The sequence below is a fragment of the Macrobrachium rosenbergii genome, chromosome 14 (genome assembly GCF_040412425.1).
Source record: "Macrobrachium rosenbergii isolate ZJJX-2024 chromosome 14, ASM4041242v1, whole genome shotgun sequence".
Lineage (NCBI taxonomy): Eukaryota > Metazoa > Arthropoda > Malacostraca > Decapoda > Palaemonidae > Macrobrachium > Macrobrachium rosenbergii.
The window spans coordinates 6,022,803-6,042,802 of NC_089754.1; the positions used below are offsets into that span (position 1 = coordinate 6,022,803).

At 34.5% G+C, this 20,000-nt stretch overlaps 1 protein-coding gene across 4 annotated transcripts in view; it reads left to right on the top strand.

The window, feature by feature from the left end:
• LOC136845702 (alpha-tocopherol transfer protein-like) overlaps positions 1-20,000 on the top strand; it is a 732,943-nt gene that overhangs the window by 489,707 nt on the left and 223,236 nt on the right. Inside the window, exon 1 of one of the 4 annotated variants that reach the window (XM_067115857.1) lies at positions 16,758-17,046. The exons of 2 other annotated variants lie outside the window; for them this stretch is intronic. Coding sequence is in view for 1 of the 2 variants with exons in the window: in XM_067115854.1 (XP_066971955.1) it covers positions 17,281-17,287 (7 nt within the window). In the remaining variant the exon portion in view is untranslated. Of the gene's footprint in view, positions 1-16,757; positions 17,047-17,167; positions 17,288-20,000 lie in introns of those variants that run through there. One more of the 4 variants, XM_067115854.1, reaches the window with a different exon arrangement.

The following is a 20,000-nucleotide window of genomic DNA, read 5'->3' on the forward strand; positions in this document are numbered from 1 at the left end:
TGTTGAAAATGATTTATGAACTTGAAAATCCTTCCGAATTTTGATACGGTAGACAAGCGTCATTTATTTCGTCTCATTTATTCTAACAGAATGTTAGATAGCATTTATATATTAGATTTTAAGACTTTTTATACTTGCTGACCTCTGGGTCAGCGACAATAAATTCAATTACATTTTAGAATCACACTTTTAGAGTCGTGAATGAAAATTTCACAATTCTGTAAAAGATCGTGTTGTTATAAATTTTTTTTTTTTTTTTTTTTTTTACAATAAATTCAGAGTTCGCCGAATTTCAGAGTGTCGGGATCGCCGAGGCAGATCCACAGTGTCATCTGACTGATTCAGATCTCGAAGCCCAAACTGATCATTAAGGACTGTATTATTTATTTATTTTTTTTTTTGTAATAAATGCTTCCCTTATCCTTTTGGGTTTATACAAATTAAGGCCTATTGCTGCTAAGGTCTTTAACAAGATGCAGCAGCGCTCGAAAGTATTCAAGCCTGAGGCAGTGAACACACGTCCAACCGACATGAGCTCATAGCGATCATGAAAGAGGTCTTCCAATGCGCAGGTCGGAGACGGAGTATTTTTTTACTCTAATTTCCCATATCATCGATGCACCTCCAGAGGAACAACCAGATATCGGCAATTCCCTCCCCGAGTCACGGACACCTTTGCTACATTGCTTTAGAGTTTGAAGAGATGAAACAAGGAGAAGTGCCTTTTTAAAATAAATAAATAAGAAATAGATAAATAAATGAATAAACAATACTTCTCTTGTATGCCGTACTGTTTTATAGGTCTTAAATTTCCGGTATAAAAGATACAAGAAGTCTCCATTTTCTGTAGCTGAATGAGAATTAAAATTTTAAAGCTAAAGATTAACCGTAAGATTCAAATTGAATAAACTCTGTCATGATATAGTAAAAAGGAGAGAGATTATGTTTAAAATATGTGATAACGGCTGTTCAGTTATGATTAGGAGAAAAAACTAAAACATTTAGTAAATAGATATAAAAAAGACACGGTGATTCTGAAATAAGAAATAACGTATCTCTCATGCATTTTCAAATGGTTCGCAATTTCACTGCCCACTTGGTACACTTTCCATATAAACGAAGAATTAGTGAGGATAGAATTCCCAACTTTATTTCGAGACGAAAATACGACCAGAAATACCTGAATTATATGTTATTAAATATCTTAATTGCTACGTATTATCATTTTTATAAAATACTCGGAATTTCCACTTGCAAAACGCATGGAATTTATATGTATAAACCTCGGAATTTCTTTTAGTAATATGCTTGCTCTTCCTTTTCAAATACACAGGATTTCCTTGCATAGAATATGCAGGATTTCGATATTAGTACCAGTTTTCCATTTATATCTGCAACCCTTAATTCTTTCCACTTATTTCGCTCTATGTGGTTCTCCCTTTCTCTTGTTTTCCATTTTTTTTTTCTTTTTTTATAATCTTTTCACTATCGTTCTCTTCTCCCATTTAAGTCGTATCAGAGAACAGTGGGATCCATGTTTTCAGTGCATTAACCGTAATATACGATGTAGATAATGAACATCAAGGGCTCCAGCCTTTCTGTACTATTCGCCTTCACATCTACACTTCTCTCCCATAAAAAAAAAGAGTTGGCTTAACAATCCTCCATTGCATTTTGCTTACATAGTCTCGTCTTGTTCTCTGAATCTTTTGCTCAGAAACCGACCAGTCAGTCACCTCTTAGATCGCTTGGTGGGGCCAGATAAAGAAAATAGCCCTTCCTCATCTTTTAATTGCTTTAAACCTTTCGATTAAGGTCTAAACCTTAATTGGGACTTTTCTTGAGACGTTTAGGATTTCACTCATTTTTTATATTTATTTTTTCTCAATAAAAAGGGAGACCTATCTTTCCGTTTTGTTCCTTTAGTTTACCTGGCATTGCAGTATTGATGAAAATGACTAATATTAATAATAATGATAATGAGCTTGAAGGCATGCTCATGTGCGCGCGGGCGCACACAGACATACGCAATTTGCGTGTGCGTGTCGAAGAATATTGTTATCAAGTAAGTATTTATTTTCCTCCATTTGTTAATTATAGATCGTTTGCCGGCTTTGTATTTCTTCATCCTTTTCGAGGTTGAACCATAGGTCGTCTCGAGACAGTTTTGACAGCGTAGGCCAAAAGAAATATTATGTTTAATTTTTTTTTTTTTATCAGAAGTTAGATTTCCAATGAAATTAGTTAAGGTCCAATATATTTAAAATGTTTATTCTAAAATAATAACTACGTTTTAAGAAATTTTCACTTAAATAAGCTCTGCTATGTCCGTATATTAATTTTAAGCATGATGGGTTTGGTATGCGTTTATTCCTTGCTCTCTCCACTCAGCGGATCTTGGAATTTTGGCAGATTATAGCTCTCACCCTATCTCCCAGGAAATACTTAATCTAACCAGAAATATTAATGTTCATTGTTTCCTCTTGTTTTATTCACCCTCTGCAGCTCACAATTATTCGCGCTCACTGTGAACTTAATCCACGTATAACATTTGCAAATGTTCCGCTAGGCTGTGTCATCTGCAATACTCAGCATTCCAGTTCACGATTTGCAACCTTTTTTTCTCTCTCATATTTTTCCACCTACATTAAACAGCTGTTGAAACAGCACACTCTTTGCTTAGACAACAAGCTAAAAAATCCGCCGAAGTTTCGTCGGCGTAATCGAGTTTTCTGTATTGCGTATAATGCTGTATGAAACTTTCAGTCGCGGCCCATGAAACTCAGCCACGGTCCGGTGCCAGTAGTACGATTATGGCTAACTTTAACCTTACATAAAATTAAAACTACTGAGGCTAGAGGGTTGTAATTTGGTATGTTTGATGATTGGAGGGAGAAAAATGATGATCAACATACCAAATTTTTCAGCCCTAAAAATTTAGCCTCAGTAGTTTTTAAGATCTGAGGGCGGACAGAAAAAAATCTACCTTGAGTGCGGACAGAAAAAGTGCTGAAAGAAAAAATGCGGAGAGAAAAAATGCCGACAGTGCTGCTGGTTCCGCCTAAGGTACTCACTCAAAACCTGTTGCGGTTGGTATACTGTAAATGCCCTTAGAATTCTTATCTTCCGGTTCCCAGGAAGTATCTATTGATGAGAATAATAGTCCGACTGCTGGGACTGAATCATAGACCATGGAAATGAGACCAGTGTTCTACCAGTGATCTAAGATTGACATTGTAAAGTGAATATTCCTTAAGTACTTTGAAAACATGGCTATTGAAAACGCGTTTTAAAATTACGATGACTGTAACAGTACCTGTAAAGTTTTATATAAGTAAAACTCGTTAAATCATATATAAACTTTTACGTGAATAAAACTCTTTTAATCATATTCTAGGCTAGTGACAGATTACCTGGGCACGCAGGTCAAAATCATTCATGCTGAGAAAGTAGGTCATTCCAGTTTGAATTGCATAATTTTTCATGAAACTCGTTCATATAGCAAATTTAGTTAAAATCATTCTTGCTAAGTCCAACTCTTTGGTGGGAGGGAGAATTAAAGCAGATTCTTCTATTACGACAAGAACGAGTTAAACTTAACATACTGAGAAACTGATGTCAAACATTTATACTGTCAAAACTAGGTCAAATTCAGTTACAGGGAAAAAATTAGTGAAATTCATTTGTACTGAAAAAATGATGACGAACTCATAGAATATTAGGTTGAATTCATTCTCTCTAAGACATGCTGTGAAATTCACTCACACTGTGAAAATTAGGCTATTCAGTCATGCTGTGGAAATAAAGGTACTTCATTCATACAATGATGTTAACCTCCTTGCCACTGCTAAAATTAGATGAAATTCACTGATACCGTGGAGACGTAGGTTTAACTCAATGAAACCTTAGAAATCAGGTCAACTCATTCACACTTGCAAAATGAGGCCAGTCTCTTTCATAGTGAGGAAAGGTTTGCCGGTTATCTTTTGCTCTAAAGACGAAAATGAGAAAGAATCAAAAGGAAAAGTTCACGACAAAAGCAATATTCGGTGAATCTTTGCGAGATAAAAGGAGCGAGAATCATTGGGTGTGATGAGCTCCGCATGAGAGGAAGCAGACACCTAGCCTCGAAGACCCCTGAAATTAGGAATCATTCTTAAAAAGAGGAACAACAATAGTAAAGAAGAGGCAAAACATCATCCAAGCAGCGTGTTGTGTATCTATATCGCTCTTCATCTGTTCTCAAAAATACGAGACGGTCATGTTTGCTTTCTCAACACAAGTCAGCCTTCTGTACATATCACATATGTACAAGACTAAACTATTGTTTGGGTACGAGGCTCTCTTCCAATTGCAGAGATTCTTTCCAAACACAGCGGAATTCGCCGACATTACTTTATATATATTTTTCACATGCTTAAGTTTGTGTGCCTGCTGCTATATGTACAAGTGTAAGGGTATACACGTCTATGAGTGAAGTTGTATATGCAGTAAATGCATGTGTTATGATATATATATATATATATATATATATATATATATATATATATATATATATATATATATATATATATGTATGTATGTATGTATGTATGTATGTATACATACATACAGACATACATATAATATATATGTACGTATGTATTTATGTATATGCATGCATAGATGGTTAAATACCGATGAAAGTTGCAACCAAACGCCTTGTCTGGCAAGGACCTAATTAAATTAAAGAAAGAAAGGAGAAAGAAAACGTATGTAGTTCGCTTTAACCGTGGAAGAAGCGAAATGCTGAAGTCCTTCAAGAAATTCGAGACAGAGGAATAAACTACCGTACGATAAATGGTTCTGCCTCGCAAGTTATGTGAAGAAAAAACTAAGAACCTCAAAGGATGAAAGAACGAAAAAAGGGTCATTTCACTTACCCATTCTTTTTCCATCAAAGACCTTTATTATGCACCGATGATTTAGTTTCTCTCTCTCTCTCTCTCTCTCTCTCTCTCTCTCTCTCTCTCTCTCTCTCTCTCTCTCTCTCTCTCTCTCTCTCTCTCTCTCTCTGGTTGTTCTACATTTAAAAACCTGGTTATTCTGTTTAGCTCGCCAAGCAGTTCATGGCCTTTGGACTTATGTACATTTGACATAGGTACTTTTGCCCATTATGAATGTTGATTGTCATCCAGGGATGGTAAATTGTTTAATTTCAGACAATGTCTTGGTCGCAAACGCCCAAGTGCAGAGCATTTCAGTATTAACGGTAGTATCGTGTTTCCCTAAAATGAGATAAAGACAGAAAACGTCATGGATTTCTGGTGAAAGAATCCATTTGCATAAAATAATGGAAAAGATGCCAACTTGATTTTAACAAAACTTCCCACCAAATAATATTATAGAAAACATGGGAAGCAACCAGCGCGAGGATGCTCAAAATAAATTCATGTTTCACCTAAAACATAATGTGTCCGTTAAACCGCCCTTGTGTAAAAATGATTCTGTGATTAAATGGCAAAAATCCCTCATCCAGTGAGGTACACTCAGATTTAGATTGAAATTATGAGATCAGGCTAATTCACAGCTCAACAGTATAGTTACCTTATGATACCCATTTATCAAAGTTAAAGTACCTCAAACCTGTATTTAAAATGTTTGCTCCAAGAGAGAGGACATTGTATTTAGTGAAACCTTTCTGTGTCTGCGACAATCAACCGAAGATTTGAAGGCTTTTTGGATAATTAAAAGAACCTTCTAACGGACGAAACATTATATGTCGCTGAAGGAAATATGTTCTGATATACAGGGAGTGTTTTGTTTTAATATACAAAGCATATTTACGACAGCCTTCGCAAAAGGTCAGCTTCATTTTGTATGTTAAGCCTTCACTATGATGTCATCACGTCCTAATTTGTAACAAGAGGTAAATGTACACAAAATAAATTTTTTAGTTATTCCTATACTCATTTTCATTTTTAACGGGAACACGTACCTAACCATCAAATATTAAAACTGCTATTTAAAATCCTACCACTACATCCAGCATATCAATACATAATAGAAGTATCTCTATGATTTTTTTACTAAAACAAAATGTAATATGTTCTGCTGTGAGTTGTTGAAAAAGAAAACGTATATAATTTTTTTTCTTTTGCATTTAGCTCTGCCAGGTCTCTGTAAATTAAAAATCAGTTATCGAAGTGTCCTGGCATCTTATCTTGTTTTTCGAAATGAAAAAACTTTCCAAGGAAAGAATGAATAATTTTTAGATGATTTTTGTTCAGTGGAAGAGGATAATCGAAGTAAATAACGACCCCTATTTACGATAGGTGTATTATAGTACTGATAAAAATTATTTAAGTCACCTTATGCCTGCTTACTCACTCATCTTGTTGAAGGTCCATTTCTTATGTAGTCTAATTCTGCTGTACGGAATATTCATTCGCGTTTATATACATTTAAACGGAATTGTATTTTTGTAAAATTCACTAACTGTGAGTATAGCAATTCTCTGGATATATATATGTACAGTAGATACACACACACACACTCACACACACACACACACACACACACACACACACACACACACACACACATATATATATATATATATATATATATATATATATATATATATATATATATATATATATATATATATATATATCCACAAATGTTGAGATACAACGTCAGGAACAACACCGAAGGGGAACCATAATTGACAAGCGATTTACCACCAGGGGACTCGATCTCCGACATTAGGAGCCGCTGAATGGTAAAAATACTGTCACTTTTGTCGTTGGTTCCCACTGTTGGGGGTTCGAGTCCGCTGGTGGGAAATCGCTTACAATTTAGGATTCTCTTTCGGTGTTATTCCCGAGGATGAGTAAACTGGTTATTAAACAATATTATGTTACAATTATGTTGATGAATACGAAAATGTCATGCTGTATGTAACAAAAACTAAACTATATATATATATATATATATATATATATATATATATATATATATATATATATATGTTCATGAAGCCTCAAATGTTGTAATATCAATTCACGCTACTTTGGGAGTATCCCCGATGGGGAATTATTACCGAAGGGAGAATTTTTTAAAGTGTTAATGGATCGGAATCGCCGGGCCTCGATCCCTCGACACGGTAACTTCCAGCGACTCCATTCGACGGTCAAACCATTGGATCGAGGCCAGGCGGTTCCGATCCATTTATCACTTTAAGAAACTCCCCTTCGGTGATAATTCTCCATCGGGGATACTCCCTGAAGTAGCGTGAATTGATATTGCGACATTTTTTAGCTTCATGAATGTATATAAATCACGATGTGATAAAAATTTCATATATATATATATATATATATATATATATATATATATATATATATATATATATATATATATATATATATATATATATATATATATATATATATATATATATATATATATATATATATATATATATATATATATTCACAATAGATAGATAGAGAGAAGCTTTTACAACTGTTTGAACTGTCGTATATTTACTTCAAAAACACCTGTGCAGATTATGCTGCCATTTAGAAGTTTATTCTTTTTCGAACAAATGGATCGTGTGATGTAAATATAAAGGTTAACTATGAAAATGGCTTGATTTAAAGGGGGATCCAATTACTAAGTTTTCTAACATATTTTCCGAGTAATTTAAAAAAGAAAACGAAATATAAGCTGTATCAAAAATACGAGTGAATGTCATAAGTTCGTGAGTCATTTATTAGTAACTACATGGAAAATATATTAAGCAATATTTTATGTTATACCATACTTTATTGTCGAGTAAACCGTGGATTAGTTATCATTAATTTAATTTTGAATTTTGTTTTTGTTTTGCGAAAATTCCCAAACTTACAATAAAATAAAAACAAATGTTTGATTATTTTTTTGTAAAATTTAAGCAGTTATCAAATCCACAAATTTTATTTCCAGTGTTACAATGTCTGCGCCTGATAAGTGAAATTTGATGTCTTCAGTAAGACTGGATGATAAAAATAATTTGATGTGTTGACAATATATCTAAAGTTAGCCATACAGGCTCAAATGAATTTTATTTCTTTTATTCAAAATCGTTATGTGATAAGAAAAATGAGTTTTTCTTATATGCTCTTTAGATGCTTTTATTTTCCTATGATCATCGCGATAATTGCTCTAAACGAGAAGGCAGAGAAGTCCAAACAAATAGACCATTGACACTATCTGGAAACTACTTTCTCCGAGAGTCACTTATGTAGATACATGAAGTAGGAAACAAGCTTCAGTTTGTGTTTTCGCTAGTCATAGGTTGTTCATGCATTTGGGATGAGTTTGAGAACTGTAAAGAAAATTTGTGAAAAATTGATTTGTGAAACCAAAGCTTGAAAATAAGTTCTTCCCGTATCGCACTCTTACGATGCGCCTACGAAGATGCGCTGCTGAAGATAACGTCGCTCACCTTCTGCACTTATGAGCTCTTCGGCGTCCCTGTGGTTCACTGTTCGGCCTATCCCTTCCCAGTCACTGTTACACAGCCTCAGTCCAGTCAGTTTGTGCGAATCTCATCGTTCCATTGCCTTCCAGCATTAGCCATGGTACTCCATCACCCTCCTCAAAATAATACTGTAACCTGATAAGGATACATCAGTGATTCTTCTCGTTCTCGTGTATCAGCTGGAAGACTTATGGTTCAGAAACACATTAGTCTTAATGGCATGTAAGGAAGGAATAGGTTTGAGGAACACCTTTCTGTTATTGTATGGCACGGTATACGTGACCTTCGTTACTGAGACGCACTTTCATGACGGAAACCAGTCTTTCATGTAATCTTCGTTATTCCTGAAAAAGTCCTGCTACAAGCTCAGCAATTACATGTCACACAGCATGAGTCTTCCGCCCTAGAAGACTCATACTGTATGATAAATATAGACACTAATTACAGTGCACCTTTATAGAGTAGTCCACACAGCCATCGACCGGCAATGATCACTAACAAGCTACATTTGCCTAATCAAGTTGATCACGGTTTCAATATCACGATAAGGACATTATGCCTTTACCACGCTCAGTCAATTATCAGTATCATTAATAAAGTGCATTGCAATACTACGGTGTATTCTCTCTCTCTCTCTCTTCGTGAGCGCATGTGTGTCCGTGGTTCTGTATGTATGTGTGCAGTATATGCTGTGAGCCTAAAATGGGCCCCATTATTCTTGGTCAGTTCATTTTGCTCATTGTCCGTACATAATACACAGACGCATGAATTTATACATATGTACATAAGGATAGACATGAAAAATTGATGCTCTGTTTTAAAATATTTAAATCCTCCACTTATATAAAAGTATAAAATTAGGAAAATTTGCTTGATGAATGAACTTCCTGTTCATGCATTTATTTTAAGCATACTTTTCAACCCGAGCGTAAAAAATTACAATTTTGAGTTAGTTATGTCACCAAAGGAATTGTCTGATGATGCAATACATGGCATGGATTATGAGAATTGACACTACTTAAAGGATAATGAATTTTAGTGCCTAATAATATCCAATTAATTATGAATACTTATCGAAATCGCAATATATCCACATTTCGCATGCGTCCATATTTTTACTTAAGCATGTACGTGCGTTTTCGATCGTTTTGTTGCTTTTTGAGTTATCATCAGTATACATGTACACATATTGCATATAGATATATATATATATATATATATATATATATATATATATATATATATATATATATATATATATATATATATAATCGTAATAGCCGCAGTAGGCCTCTTAACTTCTCAAATTCTTTCAATGATTTTTTGGACACGCTTGTCAATACATAGCCTTGGATCCAAGAGCAAGAAATATATAGCAATTATGATGTCCGGCAGTAGGAAACGAACCTCGTTTGATTATGGGATTCGGGTTCATAATTGTTTCATATTTCTTGCACTTGGATCCAAGGTTTTGTAGTGACAAGTGTATCCAAAAACGCGAAGAATTGAGAAGTTAAGAGGGCATTATAACTATTACAAATATATATATATATATCTATATATATATATATATATATATATATATATATATATATATATATATATATATATATATATATATATATATATATATGTGTGTAATTGTAATAGCCAAATGCCCTCTTAACTTCTTGAATTCTTTGCGCTTTTTGGATATGCTTGTCACTACAAAGCCATAAGATCAAGCGCAAGAAATGGGTCTATTCCAGCTCTAATAAATATATCTGAAAACGACAGGTATATGTATGTACGAAAGGTAATAGACTTTTATACCTCTCGTGGTCAGGTCGGCAACGTGACCTCCTTATGGTTATGGTGACGCGGGTTCGTTTCCCGCGACCAAGCATCACAGTCTCATCAATTTCTTGCGCTTGGATCTTACGGCTTTGTTGTGACAAACATATCCAGAAAAAGCGAAGAATTCGAGAGGGCATTGTGGCTATTACATTACATATGTATCTGGTAAAAGTGACCAGTAGATTCTACATATATATATATATATATATATATATATATATATATATATATATATATATATATATATATATATATATATATATATATATATATATATATATATATATATATATATATATATATATATATATATACAGTATGTATATATATATATATATATATATATATATATATATATATATATATATATATATATGTGTGTGTGTGTGTGTGTGTGTGTGTGTGTGTGTGTGTGTGTGTGTGTGTGTGTGTAGTTTTACCAAACCAGAGCTCTATCTGTTTCCAGTTGAAAAGTTGTCTACTTTTATCCTAAAAGAAAAAAAACGCTTATCTTTCTAGTCAGTTATTGATGTTACAAACCCAAGGCTACGTGGCTGGACTTCGAATTCGATAAATAAATATACAAAGGTCGGAACAAATAGCGTTCTCCCTTTTATTTTACCTGTAGAGGCATGTTTTCTGTTTGCAGTTTTTCTTATAGCAACTTAGCCTTCTCTTCCCCTGGAGTCTACAGATACGTAAAAACGCCAATCGGAATCGTTTAATTTGTTCTTTAAGAAAAATTTTGATTGGTATGATATTAAAACTGCCTCTAATACTGCAGATTTTTAAAGGGTTTTCCTGCTTTGCCTGTTCCTGTTCCAAAGTAGGATTTTTCCTTGAAAATCGTTACCCTATCAATGCGGAAAATAAAACGCTGTTCGGAATATTTCAATGTTCCTCAATAGCCTGAATGTTCTTAAAGCTTAAGGCAAATTTAAGGCCTTTGTAATGAAGATCACAGTAACCAATTTATATTCAAAAGAATGAAGTTTTGGTTAAAATTTCAATAACAAAAATATCACACAAGTCCAAAACAAAGGCATCAGTTAAGAAATATTTGTTTGAAACCAAACTTTGGACTAAAATGTTATAACAGTGTAACGTTGTATCCCCAAAATCATTCTTGGTCACCAGTTTTTCAATGACAGAGGAAGAAGTAAAAATTAGACGTGTGTACACACACACACACACACACACACACACACACACACATATATATATATATATATATATATATATATATATATATATATATATATATATATATATATATATATAAGTGTATTATATGTATATATATATATATATATATATATATATATATATATATATATATATATATATATATATATATATATATATATGTGTGTGTGTGTATGCAAATTTTTGCTCAATTTTTGATTGCTGATCAACTTTTATTAGTTTGACAATATTTTCTGAATCTTCTCCGTTCTTCCACAATCAGTTGATGGACACAAAAACGAAGATTAACTCTTTGTTCCATTTACTAAAAAGACAACACCACAGCTGCTCCGTCACTCGTCGTGACCTCTCCAAAGTGTATAATCTGGACATGTTGTTTTAGATTTAGCTGGCCTTGTGCCAGCACAGGCTCTTGCTCCTAGAGCAGCCCGTAACAATCTGGACATAGCGTCTTGTTGTTTTGTTACACTGTGCGGACGGATATGTAGCATCCAAAACCTTATTAATACAGTAAATCATTATAATATCAATAAGTACAAAATAAACAATTTTAATTTATTTACAGTTATAAAAGTTACACTACAAAAAAACTTTATAATAAAAACATAATTTACTTTGTAAAAAACAATGAAAACAAAATCACGTGTTTGTTGGCAACAAACAAAACAGAAATAGAAATGCCCGCTCCTTCCTGGACGAAGGAGCGGGCAGAAAAAGGCCAAGGTCACGAGGGGGGCAGTCACACAGGAGGAGGAGGGTAATTATAGGAGTAAAGGCCCAGCACAAAGATATACTGTAAATACAGCTGGGCTACAGACTCGTGTCTGGTCATTGTACGGATACTTGAGAATGAGGACTGTTTGTCCTAGAAAAGCATGTAACTTTTTTTGAATGAATATCTCCGCTAGATATTATCCAGTTTGAATGAGGTTCTCTTAGTAAACATACTTGTATATGTATGCAAAATCCACATGCTGCATTTAAATCCTAATCAATATTTATGAAAATTATTATTTTTTATAAAAATTTATTTTTACTAAGAGACTTCAGTTTTTGTAAAAATGAATTTGTTAACAAATTTTATTAAAAACCTATAGGGAAAACTCTTATATAGCAGTATTTTGATAAAAAAAAAAAGCCTGCCAGTAGAATATAAATCGTGTCCTTTCCTGCAAGCATTAACAAATCTCCTGAAGTAAGACATCAACATTCCATAAGTCATATTATTAGGATGGAAACGTGCAAGTTCTAATATATCAAAATTATTATGTCTTCTTTTATCACAAATTTTTACTTGTAACCAATATTAATATCAAGTTCATAAACCTAATTTATGAGGACATACACACATGTATGTATACATATATATATATATATATATATATATATATATATATATATATATATACTATATATATATATATATATATATATATATATATATATATATATATAATATGTGTGTGTGTGTGTGTGTGTGTGTGTGTGTGTGTGTGTGTGTGTGTTTGTGTTTGCAAAATGTATGTATTAATAAATAGATGAGTGCTTGTTGGGGCTCTTCATTATGAGAACGAATAGGCAGATACTATTGATGTACAATTTAATGGATCGATTTTTTCTAAAGATTTCTCTTCATGGCGTGGTGAACTCTAAATTTCTTTAAAATTAACAGACTATACAAGGGAGATGATGATATTTCAGTGTGAATTTAATACTCTATAGGATGCTGGGAAACTATATGGTGAATTGTTGGTGACTGAAGGTAGTTTAATGACTTTAAGTTCCATCTCACGATGAGTGTGTACTACCGGGGGCTGGTGGGGGGCCGGGGGGTGGGGGCTGGGTTTGGAGGAAGGTGCCTTGGTAAGATGTACGTTTTGTAAAACATGAACCTACAAGATATGTACCAGTCTTGATGGAGTGAAAAGTGAGAACCCAAAATAGCAAATTGGACCTTTGATGTGATTGCTGATGACTGGAAGTGCTGAAATATGAGTTGGAGTCTGTGTAAAAGAATCTAGGGCTAGCACTGAGGCAGATAGCTGATTATATTTCTGTGAAGGTTGATGAGGTGAAAATTTAAGTTATCGGTCAGTTCGGGGAGGTATTCACAGCTGAAACCTTAAATTCTTTGCGTGCTGATGCAGTCAATAAAAGGAAACTTACTAAAGAAGAGACTCCCATTTATTGAGTCAGCAGATAATGAGTGGAGTGTTAAAAAACGTAGTTGTGTCTCTGGGATGAATTCAAGTTGCTGACACACATTTACAGAGAAAATAGTCATGAAAATTTAAATTAAAGGGCGAGAGATGAGGTTGAGCTTAGAATTGATACTACTGACATCACAACTAAAATAAGTGTGAAGAAGTTTTCACCTCAAATTATACGTAATATGCCTAATGAAGAATCAACAGATCTCATAAGCACCTGACTGCAAAAAAATATTTATAGAATATCAAGAATTTAGGGAGCAAGATTTCGAGTAGTTTTGATATGCCAACTGGTGGGAATGCTGTTACATTTCCCCCATTAGCTGCTATGAGAATGCATTTCTTCGATGAAAGCTGGCCCAGAAAAGGCATTTTTTATATTAAGGTTACCAAAATTTCAAACCAAAAGGCCTAAGGAATCACATTTGAATTGAACTACATAGTAATTACTTCCTGAAATGTCGCAATTCAGGTTTATATCCTTCAATTCTCTTTATTAACTCTTGATAACTTTTGCTATATAAATTTACTTTAAATTCCGCTTGTAGCTTGATATCAGGTTTGGTAGCTATTCACATGATATACTATTTATAGTAGATAAATCTTGGTTTACGTGAATGATGTAGTCAGTTTTCCCTAAAAGCTAGAATTCAATAGAAAATCTTCAGTGCTGATAACAGCAGTTGGAAATAACACAACAGCCATAGAGAGAGAGAGAGAGAGAGAGAGAGAGAGAGAGAGAGAGAGAGAGAGAGAGAGAGAGAGATGGGGATACTAAATCCTTTCCAAAAGGTCTCATCATTATCAGTGTTATTACGCTTCGTTAATTTACTAATGGTACCCATTTGCACTAGTCAATATTATAATTATAACCATTTGCATAAACTGTTGCTTTAATGGTAACTCCTTACCTTATTGACGCCGTATTTTGCAACTCAGTTACCAATTAAGACATAATATTACATTAAAGAGAGAGAGAGAGAGAGAGAGAGAGAGAGAGAGAGAGAGAGAGAGAGAGAGAGAGAGAGAGAGAGAGAGAGAGAACCTTATTAAAATCATATGAGTCATTGGAATGGTTCCATTCCAATGGGTTGAGGATATCCTCGTCGAGGCTAAATGAGCTCTCAACTCTGGAGTTTTTTCCCCTATTATTCACTTTTTCCTTTCTCCTACCTGTGATCCGCAATGGTCGATTGATAACCAGGTATATAATTCACAGCTTAGGTCAGTAGAGGAGATTCTGTGGCCCTTCTGAAGTTTCTGTATAATCAGTCAAATCTACCACATTTTTATCTTTATCCATGTATTCTTTCAGTTTGACGGCTTCTAATAAAAAAGAGAAAAAAAACATTTGAAAAACCAAGTTCCAGACTTAGAGGATGAAAAAGACTCTCCGGGCACGACTGATTGATGCTGACTGTATGCTGCCATTTTCAAAATATGCACATTAATAAGTAAATAAAAAGAATAATAATCGCTACCGTCGCTGGCTGCAAAAACACGACAGCATACTGGAGACGGTAGACTTGTGTGCCAGTAATGGAGAAGGACCTGTTTAGCTTCTCTCATAACACATTATTTAGTGCTGGACCTGTTGGTCCTTCTCATGACGCAGTAAGAGGCTAATATTGGTTCTACTAGTGACAGTATTAGGACCTCAGACCTATTTACCATCAGATATACCCATTGGATGTTTCCTGTCTGACAAACCTGTCTGTCTCTTTTATCGTTGCTCGAGTATGCACATAAATTTATCTTCTTGTGCGGAACACCATCATTCTTTTCGTTAAAAAAACTTTACAAAACTTGATTATTATGCAGTTATAAAACCTCTCATGTCAGTTTTATACGTTCATATATCCAAGTGGGAAGTGAATTCACAAGTTATGACTAAACTATTTTTTTTTTTTTTTTTGCAACTCGCTCTTATCTTGAATATCCTGATGTAATTGTGCGAGGATTTTTTTTTCTTAACTCTTTCTGTCACCCCTGCAATTTCTAATTGCTCCTCTGTCCTCGCATATGCGGTTGTTTTCCGTGAAATCTTGCTCTCATGTATTCCAAACCAAAACCCACTATTTCATTATATTTCACCCAAGTCAACTGGCTAAATTTCTCAAGGGATTTGTTGACAGTAGGGAAGCCTCCTCAAATTTCTCCAGTTTGTCATAAAGTGAACATTCGAGACCGCTTTTATGAACATTGAACAGTATTTATATAGTAAGATTTAACGAATTTATATTTTTTCTCTGCCTGACAGTTGTTGAACTGATCATTTTTTGTAGAAGTCAGTATAGCAAAAGTTAATACAAGACCATGCTTTAGCTTTTCTATGCACAAAATCATTTAGGTTTCATTTCTGTTTGTCTTGCTGATGTTTACTTATTGCCCTATTCTATTTTTTCTTGCCAAAAAATCCAGTATACATGGTTTTTTATTCATATGTGCTACTGTATCCTACTCCTCCATGTCACTATATATATATATATATATATATATATATATATATATATATATATATATATATATATATATATATATATATAATATACATATTTCAAAGGGCCTATTATCTATAATTCAGCTTAAGACAATAAAACTGTACTGTATCCTTTAACAGGAATAAGGAAAAATCGTCTCGAAACTGTTTGTGAAATATGCTTATTCCCCGATTTTTTTTTTTTAGCAATCATTGTTAAGACTATTTATGCTACTATTAGTAATCCATCGTTTCATCATTGTCTCCGTCCACTGCTGACATAAAATTGCGTTGTTAGCTGATTGAAATCGGACACCAATATGAAAGATATTTATAGGTAATTACTTTCCATTTCGTTTCTCGGACCAAGAAGATCACCGTTCTGCTATTCACTTCCTCCAAAGTGGCAACACTACCGTAACCCTAAGAGCTCGTTCACTCCTTCGACACAGAGCTACAGAGAAAGACGTGAATTTCCGTTGAAATTTTTTGTGTTTGCGGCCCGCATTACGATGCCTACAAAAAAGGTAAGGAGAATCAATTCAAAATCTTGGCCGCGTAACGTCTGAAGGTGGGGGAACATTCTAACGCACAAGGATTATAGCTAACAAAGAAATAATATTGGAGGGGCGGAACAGTACTCCGACAATGAAATGTCGACCTGAACAATTCCGCCTTTGGGATATGTTGGATATTGATTCACCCGTGAAATTCGCCCGTGAAACCGCTCGCCTCTGATCGTTTGTCAGGAATCGTATGTGAGGTCATCATTCAGTAACCGTTCTCCGCACAGCTAAATGCAGAATGTAAGTACTCCTTGGCATAGCATCGGTTGTTTCAAGTTTGAGCTGGATGGCTAGTTAACCATAATGGCCTATTCAAGTATGCGCCTCGGGGAAGGATAGGTTTTGTAGAGTTAGATATGTAAAACGAAAACTTGAACAAGGTGAATGGAGGATGGGTAGCCATTGTAGTAGAAGCCTTTGTTAGTGTTGCCTCACTGGTTATTGCGGTGGTAATTGCGGATTGTGAGTTTCTTAATGAAGGGTAAGTTGTTACTCCTTTGAGTAGACTTCTTGCTAACTTTCAGGTTTTGAAGATTGAGGTTTCGCTTACGAAACGTGATTCTTAGGCTGCCAGACGGTAATATTTGACTATGATGTGGTGTAAGCTGTGTACAATTTATTCATGAGTCGTCTATACACTTTTTTGGGTCGTCAGTTCACACGGTTTTAGCAAAGGACTAGGATTTCACCCATTTTATTTATTTTGTTTACCAGTTATTCAGAGAATTCTTACCATTTCGTTTTCCATTTGTCTCATGCCGTCTGGTGATCGAAGGCTGATGGACATGGCTTCCTCTGAAAATGACGATAATTATACAGAAGAGCTCTGGACGGAGATATTTTTATTAATACAATTTTTTGACTGAACAATATTTCTTAGACAAGGCTGTAAATATTGAAGTGCAGGTGAGGGAATTTGAGAATTTTAAAGAGATAATTTGAGAAATTGCCGTCTTATTTTTGTTTTTACGTTCATTTCCGAGAGGCTGGTCCTAAACACGTCGCCCCACGGAGCTTTTCTGTAGAATTACTAAAAGGACTGATAACCTACACCATAAATTACTGTCTGAATGCTGCTGCGGGTAATACTATGATACTTAATTCTTTAACAAGTACTGTACATGATCTACATCCTGTGGTTTTTGCATTTCTGACCATTATTGCTGGTGCAAACCACTAGTTTTGTCTGTCCTCACTCCTCCAATCCAACAATATTATTGTGTGAGACCACGGTGAGAAACCAGGGATTTTGGTTTAGGTAGGGAAAACCACAGGCGAGTTCAATACGTAATTCAGATAGGTAGGAAATGCTATATTCATAAAATATTAAAAAATCAATCGTATAATATGTAGTTCATTCGTATGTACAGAAAGGATCCCCAAATAATTTATAATTATGAAAATGTAGCAAAGACAGATAAAGGAATGCGTCCTGACCTAACCTAACCAAGGGCACAGAGTCCTTGCATGGCCGGTGGCCCTGGAAGTCATTCCCCCCCCAACCCCCTTTTTCCTCCCAAAACTGCCCACCCCAACCCACCCTGTCACCACCCTCACCCCACTGCAAGCACAAACAGGGCGCCATATCCTTGCCTAGTTAGGTTGTAAACAGGCACCTGTTTAGAAACAGGAAGGCGTCAGAAAACATCTTTGTACTTAGCCTAAGAATTTTAGTTAGAATTAGTTGAAAACGGTAGGCAATTATTACGTACCGAAAAGCAAAAACTTTCCATCAGCGCTTTTAGAATACACTTCCTCTACAAGCGCCTGTGACCTCCCAGTCTTTTAACAAAATTATGACCGGACCTAGAAAGCTTTCATATCTTTAATCGGCAAATAATTATTTGCTTGCCTCCTGTATTCCACATAAAAAATAAACGTCATTTGACCAAGATATCAAGTTCGGTGCTCACCAGTAATTAAAGTATCATACTGATGCCCAGTTGGGTCACATCTTGAAGCCCCAACAAGTAAAGGTACTAAAATTACAAAGGACTAATATTAATAAATAAAATCTTTTAATCCTCTGAAGATCAAAGCAAAGGACTCATACCTTTCACCTGAAGCAAAGAGCACTCACGACAGTACCTCTGATATCCGGTAGGCTACACTTTCTCATCTTGGCAGGAAATGAAGGTCTTGATACAAACACTTTTACCATCGCTGCCACCTGTTTGGCACCCAATAGCACCAGCATAGAAGCTGTGGCATTTCGTCCCAAAGCACACTCATTCTATCACATACACACGCACTTGTTGGCTTCCGTTTGGCAGTAAGATAGCAGGGTTACGACTATTTATAAAACAATTCTAAAGCTTTGCGGGATGGAAGTTCGTTGTGTTGTTCATTAGTTGCTGCTTGTTAGATCAGTTCTGCTCAACGCCAGCGCAGGGTCCTTCTCCTTCAGAATGCTGACATCATCATGAATACATCACATTTCTTTGGAATGTGAATGATGCAAATAAGCTGATCAGAAGACGAGACATTTATGTACTTTTGAACTGATGCCTCTTTTGTTTAGCGAGGAGAGACATTGGACGATCAGCTCAAAAAAAACATTTTTCTATATGACATCATGTTTATCTTATACATTTATTGTAAGATTAAAAAACCCGGAACTTCACGTATTCCCGCACCTGCTCATGGTCCATTAGTTTTAAAGAAAATAATACACTGATACCGCGCGATAACCGTATAATTTACCTGTCAACCTTCTGTGTGTTACTGGTATATATATATATATATATATATATATATATATATATATATATATATATATATATATATATATATATATATATGTGTGTGTATGTATATATATATATATATTTATATATATATATATATAATATATATATATATATATATATACATATATATATGTGTATATATATTTATATGTATATACTGTACATACATATAAATATATATATATATATATATATATATATATATATATATATATATATATATATATATATCTACAGTAAATGAGCAGGCTGTGAAGAAAAGGTGAAATCGAGTGTGTTGACCAATCGCTTTCGTGCTGAATGTATCTCCTTAGGGTTACTTGACCCTGCGGAGATGTATTAAACACAAAAGCGTCTAGTCAACACCGTTTCTTTCATCTTTCCTTTTCCGCCTGTTGTCATATTGACGTCAAGCTTTACAGGGATTTTGTTACATAAATAACG